This window comes from Xenopus tropicalis, chromosome 3 (assembly GCF_000004195.4).
Source record: "Xenopus tropicalis strain Nigerian chromosome 3, UCB_Xtro_10.0, whole genome shotgun sequence".
NCBI lineage: Eukaryota > Metazoa > Chordata > Amphibia > Anura > Pipidae > Xenopus > Xenopus tropicalis.
In genome coordinates, this window is record NC_030679.2 from 146,758,543 (window position 1) to 146,776,323 (window position 17,781).

The following is a 17,781-nucleotide window of genomic DNA, read 5'->3' on the forward strand; positions in this document are numbered from 1 at the left end:
AAACCCAAAAAAGTACCACCGCCCAAGGATCATTGGGGCAGTCCCGGTGGCCAGTTCTATAGAAGAGGGAGGTGCAGCTAAAGAACTAATGACCAGACCTGAGGAGTGAGGTTGCACTAAGCAGAGTGCGGAGCCATAGGTTGAACAGACTGAAAATGACAATAGGAAGGACCAAACCACATCTCATGATTGGTTCACATTTCTATCCAATTATGGCCAGAAGCTTGAAGGAGCCTCCATACCAGAAATGAGCATGTCCTTGCAAAGAATATTAACCTATCCAGCTTTTATGTACTACACATGAGCCAGACCAGGGCAGGACATTATTTATTGTATATTGCTTGGCCGGTGTATTCCTTCCCCTAGCTTGCCCCTAATGAATACAGTGCTGCCAAACACAGACAACATTGTATTCATTTGGAAAGCCCAGGTCCATGCAGGAAGAAGCTGTTGATTGGACTATAGTTGATTGCTAATATAGTAGAAACCACTAAAAATATAAGATGTGTGTAAACTGCAAAAGCTCTCAGATGAGCGCCCCCAAGTAAGTTTTTGGGTATAGATCCCATTTAATTTATCTAGTTCTAGTTTTATTATAAAACTATAGTACTAATAGGAAACTTGTATTCTCTTGGATTATCTAGGTCTGCTGCCACTTACCTCCATTGCAACAATGATGGTGAGGGGCAGGAAAATTGCAGAAGAAAGTAGAAATGGTATTGTATAATTTTGTGCCGACCTAAGCAATAGTGCTACCCATAGTTACCCCAAGGTCTGACCAGCTAAACTGCATAGACCAAGGAGAGTAAGATCTGACCAGGCCACCGAGCCCCCTGTAAGTTGAGAAGAAATGTTAATACTAATCCAGTCCATAGAAGGATTGGGTAGCCCCGAGCCTGAACAATCCCTTAGGCACCCCCCCATTGACTATAGGAATGATCTGCCATCCACAGGCCAGCTATCCTCCCCATTAAATGGTGCACTTTCTTTTTATAGGGTGCTACCGCCACTTCTTCAGATCTCCAATGTATTCCCTATCCCCTCCAGGTGGGCCCATGTGTAGCACCAGCCTTTTCCACATATTTCCATATTGTACACGTGGCCAACTGGGATAAACTGCAAGGGAGCTCCGAAGAAGATGGAGGCACTCTAAAAGCAAATACTCAAGGCTGATGAGTTTTTGGTTCCTGCTGGCTGGGGGTGCCAAAAAAATTGGCATTCCCAAGTGATTTCACTTTTCCTTCTCCAAAAAGTTGGTTGCTGGTTCCAAATATTGTCCTTGAGGGTCTCATTAATTAAGGGGCCCCTTACAGCTGTACCACCTATGTCCCCATATGGCTGATAAACCTGTAAACCTGGCAATAAAGATGACTAAGTGGCAGATGCTGTTCAACATTGATAAATGTAAGGTTTTGCACTTGAGACTTAAGAATATGCAGCCATTTAAAGAAGATCTAAACCCTAAAAATAAGTATGGCTAGAAATGCTATATTTTAGTTGGGGGCTACTGGGGGCAACTTTGGGGGCAGAAGATGTTCCCTGCTAAAGGGCTGTGGTTGCCTTGGGCTGGTAGAGAAGCCCAGACATAATGTGTAACATTTCTGCCCTACTTCTTCAGTTAGGCTTTAGTTCTTGTGTTTTAGATTAGCTCTAGAAAAAGTTACATTGAGCTCTATGCTTGCCAAGAACACTTGGCCAGGGGTGGCCAGACCTTTTTCATCGGGGATCGACCAATGACCGGGTATGCGGAAGAGCAAATCCCTGGCTTCATTGCAGTCCACCATAAATCCACAGGAGGATCGACTGGTGGGCCTAGATCGACGTATTGGCCACCCCTGGTCTAATACAATAGATGGTTAAAAGTATGTAGACAAACCTTCAATTTATTCCAATTAGCAATTTATCATCATCATGGCTGCCACTAGTGCCCCTATGTCCATACTAAATTAGAATCCTGATATGGGAAGAACTTCACTGGCCTGAACTGAGGGCCATCCACAAATCACCTGATCATTAGTGATGAGCTAATCTGTCCCAACAACTCAAGGACTGAAGGCTGGATATGTCCTTGAAAATATCTAAAGCATAAAACATATCAATCAAAGTTTTCTTTCCAAAGACCCCCCTGAGGCTGGTCATTAAGGTCCTTTCTGCCTAAAGCAGATTGAGATAAAAAAAAATTGGTCAAAACAACGAATGTCTCTTAGAAAGAGACAAAAGTCTCTAAACTGGGACAATAAATGGATGGGATCACAGGTAGGCAACAGTGCAATATTTATTATTATTGGCATAAGTTCGGCGAATGACCCACCAAGGAACCAGACTTCTGCATGACCATTGACATCAGTGGGACAGTCCTGATCCTCACCTTCAAGCATTTTCCTCTACCCCAGTGGTTCCCAACCTTCCTAATGCTGTGACACTTTAATACAGTTCCTCATGGTGTGGTGACCCCCAACCATAAAATTATGCTTAAGACCATCGGAAATATGTGTTTTCCGATGGTCTTAGGTGACCCCTGTGAAAGGGTTGTTTGACCCCCAAAGGGGTCCCGACCCACAGGTCGAGAACCGCTGCTCTACCCCATTGGTCATGGTGTATAAAGTGTGGTGATGGCTTTATGGTCACCTAGGCCTTCTTCCAGGCGCTGCAATGAATGTGAAAAGGAGTTTGCCCCAACCAAGTGAAGTCCGTGAAAAGAACTTTTATTATGCACATCTTCCATAATTCCTCAGTTGGATGTGACATCTAAATTCTTGAAATTCATCACAAATATCAGACTTTTTATCATTCAGTTTTTTAGGTTTTGACCTTTTCCCCATAAGAAGTTCCCTTGAGTTCATGTTGGGTCTGAACATAACAATCAAGCATTTTGGCACAAAGATACAGCCCACCACAGCCCAACTGGAAGACAGGATGGCAAAGACCTCCATTGCCACAGTATACATGCCCCGGGCACTGAGATAGGCTGGGATAAAGGACACCCACACACTGAGGAAAGCCAACATACTGAATGTGATCAATTTGGCTTCATTGAAACTGTCAGGGAGGCGTCTGGCCAGGAAGGCAACAATGAAACTGATGGAGGCCAAGAGTCCAAGGTATCCCAGCATGCACCAGAAAGCAGTGGGTGACCCTTCATTACATGTTACAATAATGACTCCAGGACTGGTGATAGTGTCAAGTTCAGGGAAAGGAGGAGAAAAAATCAACCACATCACACACACAAATAACTGAATCAAGGTACCAAACACAGTAATCCAGTAGGACACCCTCACCCCTGTCCACTTTCTTAACCTGCTGCCGGGTTTGGTTGCATTAAAGGCAATGACAACAGTGATGGTTTTGGCCAGAACACAGGAGATGCAGAGGGCAAAAACCATCCCAAATGCCACCTGGCGCAGAAGGCACTTTTCAGGCTGTGGGTAACCAATGAACCCTAAAGAGCAAAGGAAACAGAGGAACAGGGAAAGCAGGAGAAGGCAGCTAAGGGAGTAGTTGTTGGCTCGGACTATTGGTGTTTTCTTATAACAAATAAAAACTCCTAAAATAGCAAGTGGGATCAGGGAAGAAAAAACAGAAAAGGCTGTTAAGCTGTAACCCAAAGGATCTCCATAGGAAAGGAACTCTGTAGGCCTTGGTAGGCATCTGTCCTGCTGTAGATTGGGCCACGTGTCCCAGGAACATGGATGACATTCCACAGCATCTGGGGAAAAATATTCAAAATAAAATCTTCCTTTATGTGAAATGTATTTTTTTTTTAAACATATAAGTATAATCTACACACACTACCTGTTTGGTTTGAAATATGTCCTTGGGGGCATGGGTTACAATCATAGCAACACGGGGGCTTTCCAGGAATTATTACCTTCCGAAATCCTGAGGAACAACTTGGGCTGCATTTGGAAACTGGAATCTAAGACATATAAAGATATACAAATGACCATTATATTTGATATCAAGAGCACTGATTGCATTGATACCTCTTTATAGATGATTCAACAACGGCACTATGCCACCAGAGATAGTCCTCACTACTAAGGACAATCCAGAAGAAACATCCCCCTAAATGTGCCAGTAGCCTGTACTCAGAGATACTTTACCTACACACCATTGTATTTCAGTCCAGGTACTGCTCTGTACTGTGCACACTTCTAGATCATAGTGGCTTTTGAGCAACAGGTCATCACATAGATGACCAACATATTTGGAAGCCAGGAGAGATACCTTCAGCTATTGCATATTGGGTTTTTTTAAAACACCAGAATGAAATGAAAACTATGTAAGCTTTATCAGAAAGGGCTATGTAAATACAGCGATAAGCACTAACAGAAATGTTGCACTGAGTCCTCTATCAAAAGAAACACGGGATTTCTTGTCTCCTTTTGTGTGCACATGTTCTTCCATATCAGACTTCCTTCTCTCAGAAAAATCCTTCAGGGCACTAGCACAAATCTACTCAGTTTGCTCCTCTCTCCCTCTCCCCTTGCCTTTTTCTCCTCCCCCTCCCATCAGAACCTGCTCCCCCTCCCATCAGAACTTGCTCTCCCTCCCATAAGAATTCTACTCCACTTTGATATCTGCAGTGCCCAATATATTTATTATATTAGATCTTTGCACACCTGGGTTCCATTGCTGTTCCAAGTGATAGCAGTGCTGTTGACCTTCATGGTCTTCCCATCAACAGCGTTCAAGTCATAACTCCCAACGACAACCTGCTCCAGGGCCCCGTTTGCACTCACGCGCCAGTTCACAATGTCGTAAATAGCTGGAGGGTTCCCTTTACCATCGAAAAATACCTGGCTCCCGTCTTTAGTCTTAAAATGTATATGTTTAATGTAGTGTAGAAGCTGAAAAATGTAAATATATATATAGTAAATGGGACAGGTCACAAATAATTTAGAGTAGCATCATAACTGTGTGGCCCCTTACATGCCAAGGGTGAAATGAAGAGATGTTGGAACAGCTTCCATTACTGAACGGCCCCGTTCCCAGCTTACAGTAAAGCAAATTCTGTAGAGCCCACGCAATGGCATAGACAGCCGTGTATACTTTGTGAGCTACTCTATAATCCTTTTCCATTAATAGACCCTCTAGTGTTTCATTCCCTGTGCACGTTTGATCCGTAGCATTTGTAGCCCCTTTGGCTAACTCCGGCCATTTACAATCGAAAGCCTGTTCCCAAAATTGCCTCAAGAATACATTGTGAAGCTCCTTAGATGGATGAAGGCTTTGGAGGTACTTGGTAAATTTGGATATTTGTCTCCCATGAGTGGCGAATCCAATGGTACCCTCTAAAACCAATCGGAAATTCTCCTTGGAAAGTACAACTGCCGTTGCCCAGCCTTCGCTGGCCACCCAGATAATGCCGGTCATGTTTTGCCTCAAGAGCTCTTCCACCACAATCACAAAGTTATGATCGGTGGCGATGACAACTATGACTTTTGCAGTTGACTTTTTAATGGCTTCGGCAATGCGAGGAGCGTTCCTATGGTGCAGGCCGGTTATGATATTCTCCGTGAAGGCCACACAAGCTCCAGCCTTTGTTATTTCCTGCTTCACCAACTGAGTCCCCAACTGACCATAATCGTCATCGCTGGCAAGAAGGCCAAACCAAGTCCAACCGAAATGAGAAACCAGCTGGGCCAGGCCCCTCATCTGAAACTCATCACTAGGGATGGTCCGATAAAAGGAAGGGAATAGATGGCGATCGCTAAGAATGGGGCTAGTTGCCAAATAACTGATCTGTAGAAACAAAATGGAGCAGTTGGGGGAAATGGAAACGATCTATGTAGAGGCAAGAAGAATGTCAAACGGATATTAAGACATTGTAGCAATTTGCTCTTACTTGAGGGTATCTGTACAATCCCAAGAGTTGAGCTAGGAGAATCGATTGTGTAGACCCAGAGTCGCCAATAATACCAGCTAGTGGGGCCTCTTTGTGACACTGGTAGTTGGGCGAGATGCCTTGTCCCCCTGAGAGCATCCAAAGAGCCCCATACACTGCCTGCCGTAAAGCAATACAAGTGTCAAATATCTGGAAGCCCAACGTAATATGGGGAAGGAGTTCGGGGTCGACGTTAATCTCTTCCACAGCGAATATCAGGGCCTCCATGCTTTGGAAATGCTCTAAGCTAAACCTGGTGTGAAGAAAGGAAACAAATGATACTGAACAAGAGTAAGTGGTTACCTTCATCAGGTTTCCATTATAATGTATTTTGTGCAAAATTATATATATATTATTACACACAGTACACTATATTGTAACCACACACACATATATATATATACAAACCGGATTCCAAAAAAGTTGGGACACTAAACAAATTGTGAATAAAAACTGAACGCAATGATGTGGAGACGCCAACTTCTAATATTTTATTCAGAATAGAACATAAATCACGGAACAAAAGTTTAAACTGAGAAAATGTACCATTTTAAGGGAAAAATATGTTGATTCAGAATTTCATGGTGTCAACAAATCCCAAAAAAGTTGGGACAAGGCCATTTTCACCACTGTGTGGCATCTCCCCTTCTTCTTACAACACTCAACAGACGTCTGGGGACCGAGGAGACCAGTTTCTCAAGTTTAGGAATAGGAATGCTCTCCCATTCTTGTCTAATACAGGCCTCTAACTGTTCAATCGTCTTGGGCCTTCTTTGTCGCACCTTCCTCTTTATGATGCGCCAAATGTTCTCTATAGGTGAAAGATCTGGACTGCAGACTGGCCATTTCAGTACCCGGATCCTTCTCCTACGGAGCCATGATGTTGTGATTGATGCAGAATGTGGTCTGGCATTATCTTGTTGAAAAATGCAGGGTCTTCCCTGAAAGAGATGACGTCTGGATGGGAGCATATGTTGTTCTAGAACCTGAATATATTTTTCTGCATTGATGCTGCCTTTCCAGACATGCAAGCTGCCCGTGCCACACGCACTCATGCAACCCCATACCATCAGAGATGCAGGCTTCTGAACTGAGCGTTGATAACAACTTGGGTTTTCCTTGTCCTCTTTGGTCCGGATGACATGGCGTCCCAGATTTCCAAAAAGAACTTCGAATCGTGACTCATCTGACCACAGAACAGTCTTCCATTTTGCCACACTCCATTTTAAATGATCCCTGGCCCAGTGAAAAAGCCTGAGCTTGTGGATCTTGCTTAGAAATGGCTTCTTCTTTGCACTGTAGAGTTTCAGCTGGCAACGGCGGATGGCACGGTGGATTCACTGACAATGGTTTCTGGAAGGATTCCTGAGCCCATTCTGTGATTTCCTTTACAGTAGCATTCCTGTTTGTGGTGCAGTGTCGTTTAAGGGCCCGGAGATCACGGGCATCCAGTATGGGGTTACGGCCTTGACCCTTACACACAGAGATTGTTCCAGATTCTCTGAATCTTCGGATGATGTTATGCACAGTTGATGATGATAGATGCAAAATCTTTGCAATTTTTCGCTGGGTAACACCTTTCTGATATTGCTCCACTATCTTTCTGCACAACATTGTGGGAATTGGTGATCCTCTACCCATCTTGGCTTCTGAGAGACACTGAAGCTCTTTTAATACCCAATCATGTTGCCAATTGACCTAATTAGTGTTATTTGGTCTTCCAGCTCTTCGTTATGCTCAAATTTACTTTTTCCAGCCTCTTATTGCTACTTGTCCCAACTTTTTTGGGATTTGTTGACACCATGAAATTCTAAATCAGCATATTTTTCCCTTAAAATGGTACATTTTCTCAGTTTAAACTTTTGTTCCGTGATTTATGTTCTATTCTGAATAAAATATTAGAAGTTGGCACCTCCACATCATTGCGTTCAGTTTTTATTCACAATTTGTTTAGTGTCCCAACTTTTTTGGAATCCGGTTTGTATATATATATATACAGGTATGGGATCCCTTATCCAGAAACCCGTTATACAGAGAGCTCCGAATTACAGAAAGCCCATCTCCCATAGACTCCATTTTAATCAAATAATTCAGAATTTTAAAACTGATTCCCTTTTCTCTGTAATAATAAAACAGTACCTGTACTTGATCCCAACTAAGATATAATTACCCCTTATTGGGGCAGAACAGCCCTATTGGGTTTATTTCATGGTTAAATGATTCCCTTTTCTCTGTAATAATAAAACAGTACCTGTACTTGATCCCAACTAAGATATAATTACCCCTTATTGGGGGCAGAACAGCCCTATTGGGTTTATTTCATGGTTAAATGATTACCTTTTCTCTGTAATAATAAAACAGTACCTGTACTTGATCCCAACTAAGATATAATTACCCCTTATTGGGGCAGAACAGCCCTATTGGGTTTATTTAATGGTTAAATGATTCCCTTTTCTCTGTAATAATAAAACAGTACCTGTACTTGATCCCAACTAAGATATAATTACCCCTTATTGGGGGCAGAACAGCCCTATTGGGTTTATTTCATGGTTAAATGATTCCCTTTTCTCTGTAATAATAAAACAGTACCTGTACTTGATCCCAACTAAGATATAATTACCCCTTATTGGGGCAGAACAGCCCTATTGGGTTTATTTAATGGTTAAATGATTCCCTTTTCTCTGTAATAATAAAACAGTACCTGTACTTGATCCCAACTAAGATGTAATTACCCCTTATTGGGGCAGAACAGCCCTATTGGGTTTATTTAATGGTTAAATGATTCCCTTTTCTCTGTAATAATAAAACAGTACCTGTACTTGATCCCAACTAAGATATAATTACCCCTTATTGGGGCAGAACAGCCCTATTGGGTTTATTTAATGGTTAAATGATTCCCTTTTCTCTGTAATAATAAAACAGTACCTGTACTTGATCCCAACTAAGATATAATTACCCCTTATTGGGGCAGAACAGCCCTATTGGGTTTATTTAATGGTTAAATGATTCCCTTTCTCTGTAATAATAAAACAGTACCTGTACTTGATCCCAACTAAGATATAATTACCCCTTATTGGGGCAGAACAGCCCTATTGGGTTTATTTAATGGTTAAATGATTCCCTTTCTCTGTAATAATAAAACAGTACCTGTACTTGATCCCAACTAAGATATAATTACCCCTTATTGGGGCAGAACAGCCCTATTGGGTTTATTTAATGGTTAAATGATCCCTTTTCTCTGTAATAATAAAACAGTACCTGTACTTGATCCCAACTAAGATATAATTACCCCTTATTGGGGCAGAACAGCCCTATTGGGTTTATTTAATGGTTAAATGATCCCTTTTCTCTGTAATAATAAAACAGTACCTGTACTTGATCCCAACTAAGATATAATTACCCCTTATTGGGGCAGAACAGCCCTATTGGGTTTATTTAATGGTTAAATGATCCCTTTTCTCTGTAATAATAAAACAGTACCTGTACTTGATCCCAACTAAGATATAATTACCCCTTATTGGGGCAGAACAGCCCTATTGGGTTTATTTAATGGTTAAATGATCCCTTTTCTCTGTAATAATAAAACAGTACCTGTACTTGATCCCAACTAAGATATAATTACCCCTTATTGGGGGCAGAACAGCCCTATTGGGTTTATTTAATGGTTAAATGATCCCTTTTCTCTGTAATAATACAACAGTACCTGTACTTGATCCCAACTAAGATATAATTACCCCTTATTGGGGCAGAACAGTCCTATTGGGTTTATTTCATGGTTAAATGATTCCCTTTTCTCTGTAATAATAAAACAGTACCTGTACTTGATCCCAACTAAGATATAATTACCCCTTATTGGGGCAGAACAGCCCTATTGGGTTTATTTCATGGTTAAATGATTCCCTTTTCTCTGTAATAATAAAACAGTACCTGTACTTGATCCCAACTAAGATATAATTACCCCTTATTGGGGGCAGAACAGCCCTATTGGGTTTAATTAATGTTTTATTGATTTTTTTGTAGAGAGATCCAAATTACGGAAAGACCCCTTATCCGGAATACCCTTGGCCCCGAGTATTCTGGATAACGGGTCCTATACCTGTATATAAGACAAAATAATAAATTAAATAATGATACTATGATTAATGCATAGATAGTTTAGTGATAGCCTCCGTATTATACGTGACTAGGTTATACAGTGCTGAAGTGAGGCTATTACTGGGTGTATATTTATCTCAGTGTCTAAGGGGTTTGAAGTATCTACAACATTTAACACCACATGGAATGGAGCCCAATAATAGAGTTGTCCTTGTGGTTCCAATGTACAACCCTGCCCTAAATGTTCATTCTGCCTCCATTACCAGTTAGAATAGAAGAGAACCCTAGTAATATATGTAGTATCTCATGGATAGATGGTTTTCATTTGCCCTTCATTTTGGTACAATAGAGCGATACAACCGATGAAAATCCATGTGTTTATGATTTATTAGGGGAAATCTACAGCTTCCTCCAATGGAGAAAATGGTATTTTGGGATTATTTGCCCTCTTGATTATTTCTAATTGATGAATTCACCAATATATCCCATTCTATTTTGAAGCCCCACTGTTCCATGATACTGGTTTTGAAAACATGTGATACAGAGACATATATATCTAGTATAAATAAATCTGAAGCAACTGGACTTGCTAAGTCATCATTGAAGATGTTTTACTACTCATCCGAGCAGCTTCTTCAGTTCTACTGACTGGTATGGGAAGTTACAAAGTGCCATTGTGATTGGATCAGTGGAAGAGTACATATGCTGAGTAGTGATGAGCGAATCTGTCCCGTTTCGCTTCGGTGAAAAATTCACGAATCTTTCAAAATATCCGCGAATTGGCGAAAAATTTGCAAAACGGTGAAAATGTTGTGCGTCAAAAAAAATTGCCACCCGTGGCTATTCTTTTGTCGTGTGGCTATTCTTTTGTCACCCGCAGCTATTGTTTTGTCGCCCGCAGCTATTCTTTTGTTGCGTGGCTATTGTTTTGTCGCGCGGCTATTCTTTTGTCGGCTATTGTTTTGTCACCCGCAGCTATTGTTTTGTCGCCCGGCTATTCTTTTGTCGCCCGCGGCTATTCTTTTGTCGCCCGCGGCTATTGTTTTGTCGCCCGGCTATTCTTTTGTCGCCCGCGGCTATTCTTTTGTCGCCCGCGGCTATTCTTTTGTCGCCCGGCTATTCTTTTGTCGCCCGCAGCTATTGTTTTGTCGCCCGGCTATTCTTTTGTCGCCCACAGCTATTCTTTTGTCGCCTGCAGCTACTGTTTTGTCACGCTGCTATTCTTTTGTCGCCCCCAACAATTTTTGGACACACAGCAAATTTTTCAGCGGCAAATTTTTTCATCCGTTTCGCGAAACAATCCGCCAATGGCGAAATGAGGAAATTCACCACAAATCCATGCCTGGAGAAACATTTCACCCATCACTAATGCTGAGGACTTCCCATACCAGCTGAACTGAAGAAGCTGCTCAGATGAGTAGTGAAACGTCTTGATGACTTAACAAGTCCAGTTGCTTTAGATTTATTTATACTAGATATACCATGGCCTGGATGAATGAAAATCTTCATAGTCAGAGACATCTCTGTGACTGACACAACTGAACACAAACAACCCAATACCACAATGTTACTTACATCTGACATTGGATCTCCGGTGGGGTTTCTGTGAAGTTATTGTTGTGGTAGACTCTATCCAAATGAACTGGAAACGTTCCCCCAATAATGATATCTCCAGGTTGGCTCAGATAGCCGCTAGAGTTCTCCATGGGTAAGTTGCAACCAAGGTTGGATTCCAACGCGTCGCAGACTTGTACAGCTACTAGACACAAAACCCATGATGAAGAGTAGACAGACCAGTGGATTCTCTTGAACATATTCATGTTACAGGGAATCATCTCTAACTTACAATATGGGAGAGAGTCGAGCAACGTGCAGCACGTTCATAGGGTTACGACTCTGGAGCAGGTTTTTATACTGAATACGGAGATAACTAAGCCTACTGGAACCCAGGAGTATATGATCCTCAATTATCTAGGCCTCTGAGGAACGTACCAATTATTCCTGATATCTATGTCTCTAGAGTAGGAAGGAGATTTGGATGTTTGGGAAAGATAAAAAGTAATTGGAAGTAGAGGAGATGCTGCCCACTGGTTCTCATCATGACCATTATATGACCACCCATGATGAGAATGGTTCTACTTTGACAAGGAGATTGTCAGTCCTTCATCCTCTCGTCTTGGAAGCAAGTGGAATGGTGCTAAGTGGTCTTCAAATGTGCAACTGGTCAACGGACAGCTATGGAAAAAGGGGACGGCACAGGAGATGGAGGTGAAGAAGAACAGGCTTTAATTTGAAAAACAATTGACAGCAGACATTGTAGTTATTTATTAACAGTAAACACTATACAATGGGCCGTGGGCTTGGCGCTGGTTCACACCCAACAATACACCACAGACACTGTACCACCAAGAACCTGCTTTCATCTTACTCCCATCTAAATAATGCTGGATCATTATACAGAAATATGGGAGGGATCATCAATGTGTTCTGATAGGTCCCCCTGTTACAGGTGGAGTCAGCTTGCTTAGGTTGTGATGTTTGATTGGTTCAGAGTACCCACCTAAGGACTGTTTGCGGCTACCATGTGACTTTTTTTGATGTGTCTGACTTATATTGATGGGACTGTGACTTTTTTGATGTGCCAGGGCCAGAACTTATCAACGATAAGGGGTGCCAGGCCGGAGCCTCTTTTGCCTACCCCTAGTCCTACTTCTTTGCCATTGCAATGACCCATCGAATCCCACTGCCCCCCCCCCCCGCAGTCTGGGTGGGGGCAATGTGGCCGACCGGGTTGCCTAGGGTGCCTGGTTGGCTTGGCCCGCCCCTGCCCACAACTTTTTTGATGCCACCGCAATGTATTTGACGTGGCTGCGACTTCTTTGATGTGATCGCAACTTTATTGACGTGATCACGACTTTTTCCTCATTTGACAAATTTTTTTTCAAGCAAAAATTTTGCAGCTGTTTCGCCAAAAAATTTGCCAATGTCGAAATGTGGAATTTGGCTGCAAGTACGAGTAGATGCTGGTATTGATCCAATAATGATCTGATACTGACTTATATCCTGTTCCTGACCTGACCCTGCATGCTGACTTCCCTGATCATTTGCCAATTTTAGGAAAGCTGTATGGCTTGGTACTTTGGGGTAGAAAGACATGGGTGCCCATTTTAGATTCGGAGGAATGTGTACTTTTCAAAAATATATGCTTTACCCCCCATAAAATGCAGTAAATGATAGAAATGATAGACAGGCTGGCCTAAATTAGTTCCGCCCTAGGCCTGCGTAGACATAGGATACACCCATAAACTAATATTTATTTAAACTAATTAGCTTAGGGAGATTCCAATTTGATTGGTAAGTCAGGGATTACTTTTTAGGTTTGTCAAGGATAATATTCAGGGATGCCTCGAATCCACTATTTTGGGATTTGGCTGAACCCCTAAATCCTTTGTGAAAGATTTGGCTGAATACTGAACCGAATCTGAATCTTAATTTGCATATGCAAATCAAGCCACCAAAAGACTAAAAAGAACTGTGTGTTACATGTGCGGTGAAAATTTTTCACTTTCCATGATCATGTGACGAAAAGTCACATGATTTTAAAGATTTTAATGGCCAAGATAGGGCCTTTTAGCTTTAGCTCCTTCCCAAACCTGCCATAGGATAGCAAGGAATGGATCCAGATATGCAACTATTACATAAATCCATTACTACTGATTTCTTTCTGTTTGAACCCATTATTTTTTATTTTTATCTTTCCCCATGAGATGTTCTCTGGAGTTCATGTTGGGCCTGAACAATATAATGTAACATTTTGGCACAAAGATACAGCCCACCACCGCCCAACTGGAAGACAGGATGGCAAAGACCTCCATTGCCACAGTATACATGCCCCGGGCACTGAGATAGGCTGGGATAAAGGACACCCACACACTGAGGAAAGCCAACATACTGAATGTGATCAATTTGGCTTCATTGAAACTGTCAGGGAGGCGTCTGGCCAGGAAGGCAACAATGAAACTGATGGAGGCCAAGAGGCCAAGGTATCCCAGCATGCACCAGAAAGCAGTGGGTGACCCTTCATTGCAGTTAACTATGATCACACCAGGTTTTGTGTCAACGTCAAGTTCATGGAAGGGAGGAGAGAAGATCAGCCAAAGTGCACAGTCAGTTATCTGAATCAAGGCACAAAGCATAATGACACAGTAGGAGACCTTCACCCCTGTCCACTTTCTTAACCTGCTGCCGGGTTTGGTTGCATTAAAGGCAATGACAACAGTGATGGTTTTGGCCAGAACACAGGAGATGCAGAGGGCAAAAACCATCCCAAATGCCACCTGGCGCAGAAGGCACTTTTCAGGTTGTGGGTAACCAATGAACCCTAAAGAGCAAAGGAAACAGAGGAACAGGGAAAGCAGGAGAAGGCAGCTAAGGGAGTAGTTGTTGGCTCGGACTATTGGCGTCTTTTTTTGGTGAATAAAAACACCTAGAACACCAAGTGGGATCAGGGAAGAGAAGATGGAAATGGCTGCTAAACTGTAACCCAAAGGATCTCCATAGGAAAGGAACTCTGTAGGCCTTGGTAGGCATCTGTCCTGCTGTAGATTGGGCCACGTGTCCCAGGAACATGGATGACATTCCACGGCATCTGGAGAACAAAGTTTTCATTGGACTCTATAAAAGGTGGATTTGCCAAGAATGTACAAATTATCACTACCTGTTTGGTTTGAAATCTGCCCCGGGGGACACCGGCCACACTCATAGCAGCACGGTGGCTTTCCTTGTATGATCACCTTCCTAAATCCTGCAGGGCAGTTTGGGCTGCACTTGGAAACAGGAACCTATTAATAAAAGATGATGATACAGAAGCAAAGCAGCCCTTGCAATGATTCACATTAGAACTGCTAATAGCTAACCTATTGTTTCTCCTACTCCCATGTAACTGGAGGAGTCCCAAGCCGGACTTGGATTTCTTACAATTGAGTGTTATTCTGATACCTACTGGGAGCTGCTATCTTGCTCCCTTCCCATTGTTCTGCTGATCGGCTGCTGGGGGTGAGGGGGGGGGATATCACTCCAACTTGCAGCGCAGCAGTAAAGTGTGCCTGAGTCTGAGCTTTCAGCCAGCGCTACACATTAGAACTGCTTTCAGCTAACCTATTGTTTCTCCTACTCCCATGTAACTGGAGGAGTCCCAAGCCGGACTTGGATTTCTTACTATTGAGTGCTATTCTGATACCTACTGGGAGCTTGATGAATAGACCTGTTAGTGTATTGTAGTAATAGGAAACATCATACAGGTATGGGATTACCTGCTACCCAGAATGCTTGGGATCTGGGGTTTTCTGGATAAGGAGTCTTTCCATAATGTGAATCTCCATACCTTTAATCTACTAAAGTACAAGCTACTATTTTATTATTATATTACATCTCTATCTTTATGGACCATATAAGGTTCTTCACCTGATTACTGCCGTTGCTCCATACAACTTTAGCACTATCTATATTCAAGAGATTCAAATCCAGATTGGTGAGGTCATAACTCCCTACTGTGACCTGCCCCAGGACTCCCGTGGCACCGACTTGCCAATTCACAATATCATAGATGGCCGGAGGGTTCCCTTTTGTGTCAAAAACAACATGACTTCCATCTTGGGTCTTGAAGTCTACGTATTTAACGTAGTGGAGGAGCTGGAAATATAAAAACAATATGAGGAATGAGTATGAGAAAGAGTTACTTTATTGTGTAACAGGTAGAACTTTACCTGCTAAGGTTGAAATGAGGAGATGGTGGGAGAAGACACATGATGGAATGGTCCATTGCCAGGTGTCCATTGGAGCAATTTGTGTAGGGCCCAGGCTATTGCATAGACAGCCGTATATACATTGAGAGATACTCTATGATCTTTACCATTAAAGATGAGGAATGAGTATGAGAAAAAATTAGTTACTTGATTGTGTAACAAACAGAACTTTACCTGCCAAGGTTGAAATGAGGAGATGGTGGGAGGAGACACATGAGGGAATGGTCCATTGCCAGGGGTCCATTGGAGCAAATTGTGTAGGGCCCAGGCTATTGCATAGACAGCAGTATATACATTGAGAGATTCTCTATAATCTTTACCACTAGGCAGCAAACTCTCTGGTTTTTCATTTCCTGTACATGGTTTAGTCGGGGTGGGTCCAGTCCCTTCTAATGGCCGACTGAGCCACTTACAAGAAAACGTTTTCTCCCACAACTCTGCTATAAATGAATCGTTATGTTGCATAGATGGACGGAGACTGTTTAAGTAGTTTGTGAATTGGACCATTTTCCCACTATGGATGGCAAAACCGACGGCGCCCGTTAAAACTCCTCGGAACCGGTTCTCCGAAAGTAGAAGAGACGTTGCCCAACCTTGGCTTGCTATCCAAGTAATTCCAGCCATATTCTGCCTTAGTAGTTCTTCCACGACTATGACAAAGTTATAACCAGTGGCAATCACAAGAACCACCTTTGCACTTGACTCCTTGATCACCTGGACAAGGTGAGGAGCATTTCTATTGGGTTGACCAGTCAAGATGTTCTCGGTGAAGGCCACACAAGCTCTAGTAGTCGATATCTCTTGTTTTGCAATCTGAACTCCAAACTGGCCATAGTCATCATCGCTAGCTAGGATCCCAAGCCAGGACCAACCCATTTGTATAATGAGCTTAACCAGGCCCCTTATTTGAAACTCATCACTGGGAATGGTACGGAAGAAAGAAGGGAAGAGGTCCCGACTGCCGAGAAGAGGGCTTGTCGCCAAGTAACTGAGCTATAGGGATTTAAGTATGAAGGACAGTTTTCATTAAAGATCTACTGCACAACATTTTAGGGCTGTTCTGCCCCCAATGAGGGGTAATTATATCTTAGTTGGGATCAAGTACAGGTACTGTTTTATTATTACAGAGAAAAGGGAATCATTTAACCATTAAATAAACCCAATAGGGCTGTTCTGCCCCCAATAAGGGGTAATTATATCTTAGTTGGGATCCAGTACAGGTACTGTTTTATTATTACAGAGAAAAGGGAATCATTTAACCATGAAATAAACCCAATAGGGCTGTTCTGCCCCAATAAGGGGTAATTATATCTTAGTTGGGATCAAGTACAGGTACTGTTTTATTATTACAGAGAAATTTTCCAGCAAAGCGAAAACAGATTCACTCATTGCTGCTCATCACTAAAACAGGCCCCTAAAACGAAGAAACAAATATAAAGGTCTCTTATACCTGTGGACATTGGCTGAGCCCCAAGATTTGAGCCATTAGTATGGATTGTGAGGACCCGGAGTCACCAACGATACCAGCAAGAGGGGCGGTTTTGTGACAGCGATAATTGGGGGTGATTCCTTTCCCCCCTGACAACATCCAGAGAGTCCCTTCTGCCGCTCGCCTTAATACTGTGCAGGTGTCAAAGATGTGGAAGCCCAGTGTAATGTTGGGAAGGAGATCCGGATCTGCATTAATCTCCTCAACCGCAAATATAAGGGCCTGCATGTTCTGGTACTGCCCAACACCAAACCTGGTGTGAAAGAACAGTTCATGAGACCATCATTCTAAAATATCAACCCTAGTACTAAAACCCAAGGCCAACCCATAAAGCAGACTACAATGTGGGGCACAATTACAAAGCAATTATGAGATAAAGTCGGATTTTTTTCTTACTGCTAGATAATTTCGAGATGTATGAATGGGTTTCCACCAGAACTCAATTTTTTTCTTATTGTTCCCAGAAAAATTCCAGTTTGAAAATGACTCCCATAATTTGTGATTTA

General features: G+C 42.4%; 1 protein-coding gene across 1 annotated transcript; it reads right to left on the bottom strand.

Moving 5' to 3' along the window:
• Positions 1-2,708: 2,708 nt before the first annotated feature.
• LOC105946967 lies at positions 2,709-16,662 on the bottom strand. The gene is made up of 9 exons (XM_031898307.1): positions 16,291-16,662; positions 15,446-15,673; positions 14,700-14,823; positions 11,558-11,738; positions 5,849-6,140; positions 5,203-5,745; positions 4,623-4,817; positions 3,793-3,916; positions 2,709-3,706 (listed from the first exon to the last, which is right to left on the bottom strand). The coding sequence occupies exons 1-9, from the start codon at positions 16,660-16,662 to the stop codon at positions 2,709-2,711; spliced, it is 3,057 nt and encodes a 1,018-aa protein (XP_031754167.1).
• Between the last annotated feature and the right edge of the window lie 1,119 nt (positions 16,663-17,781).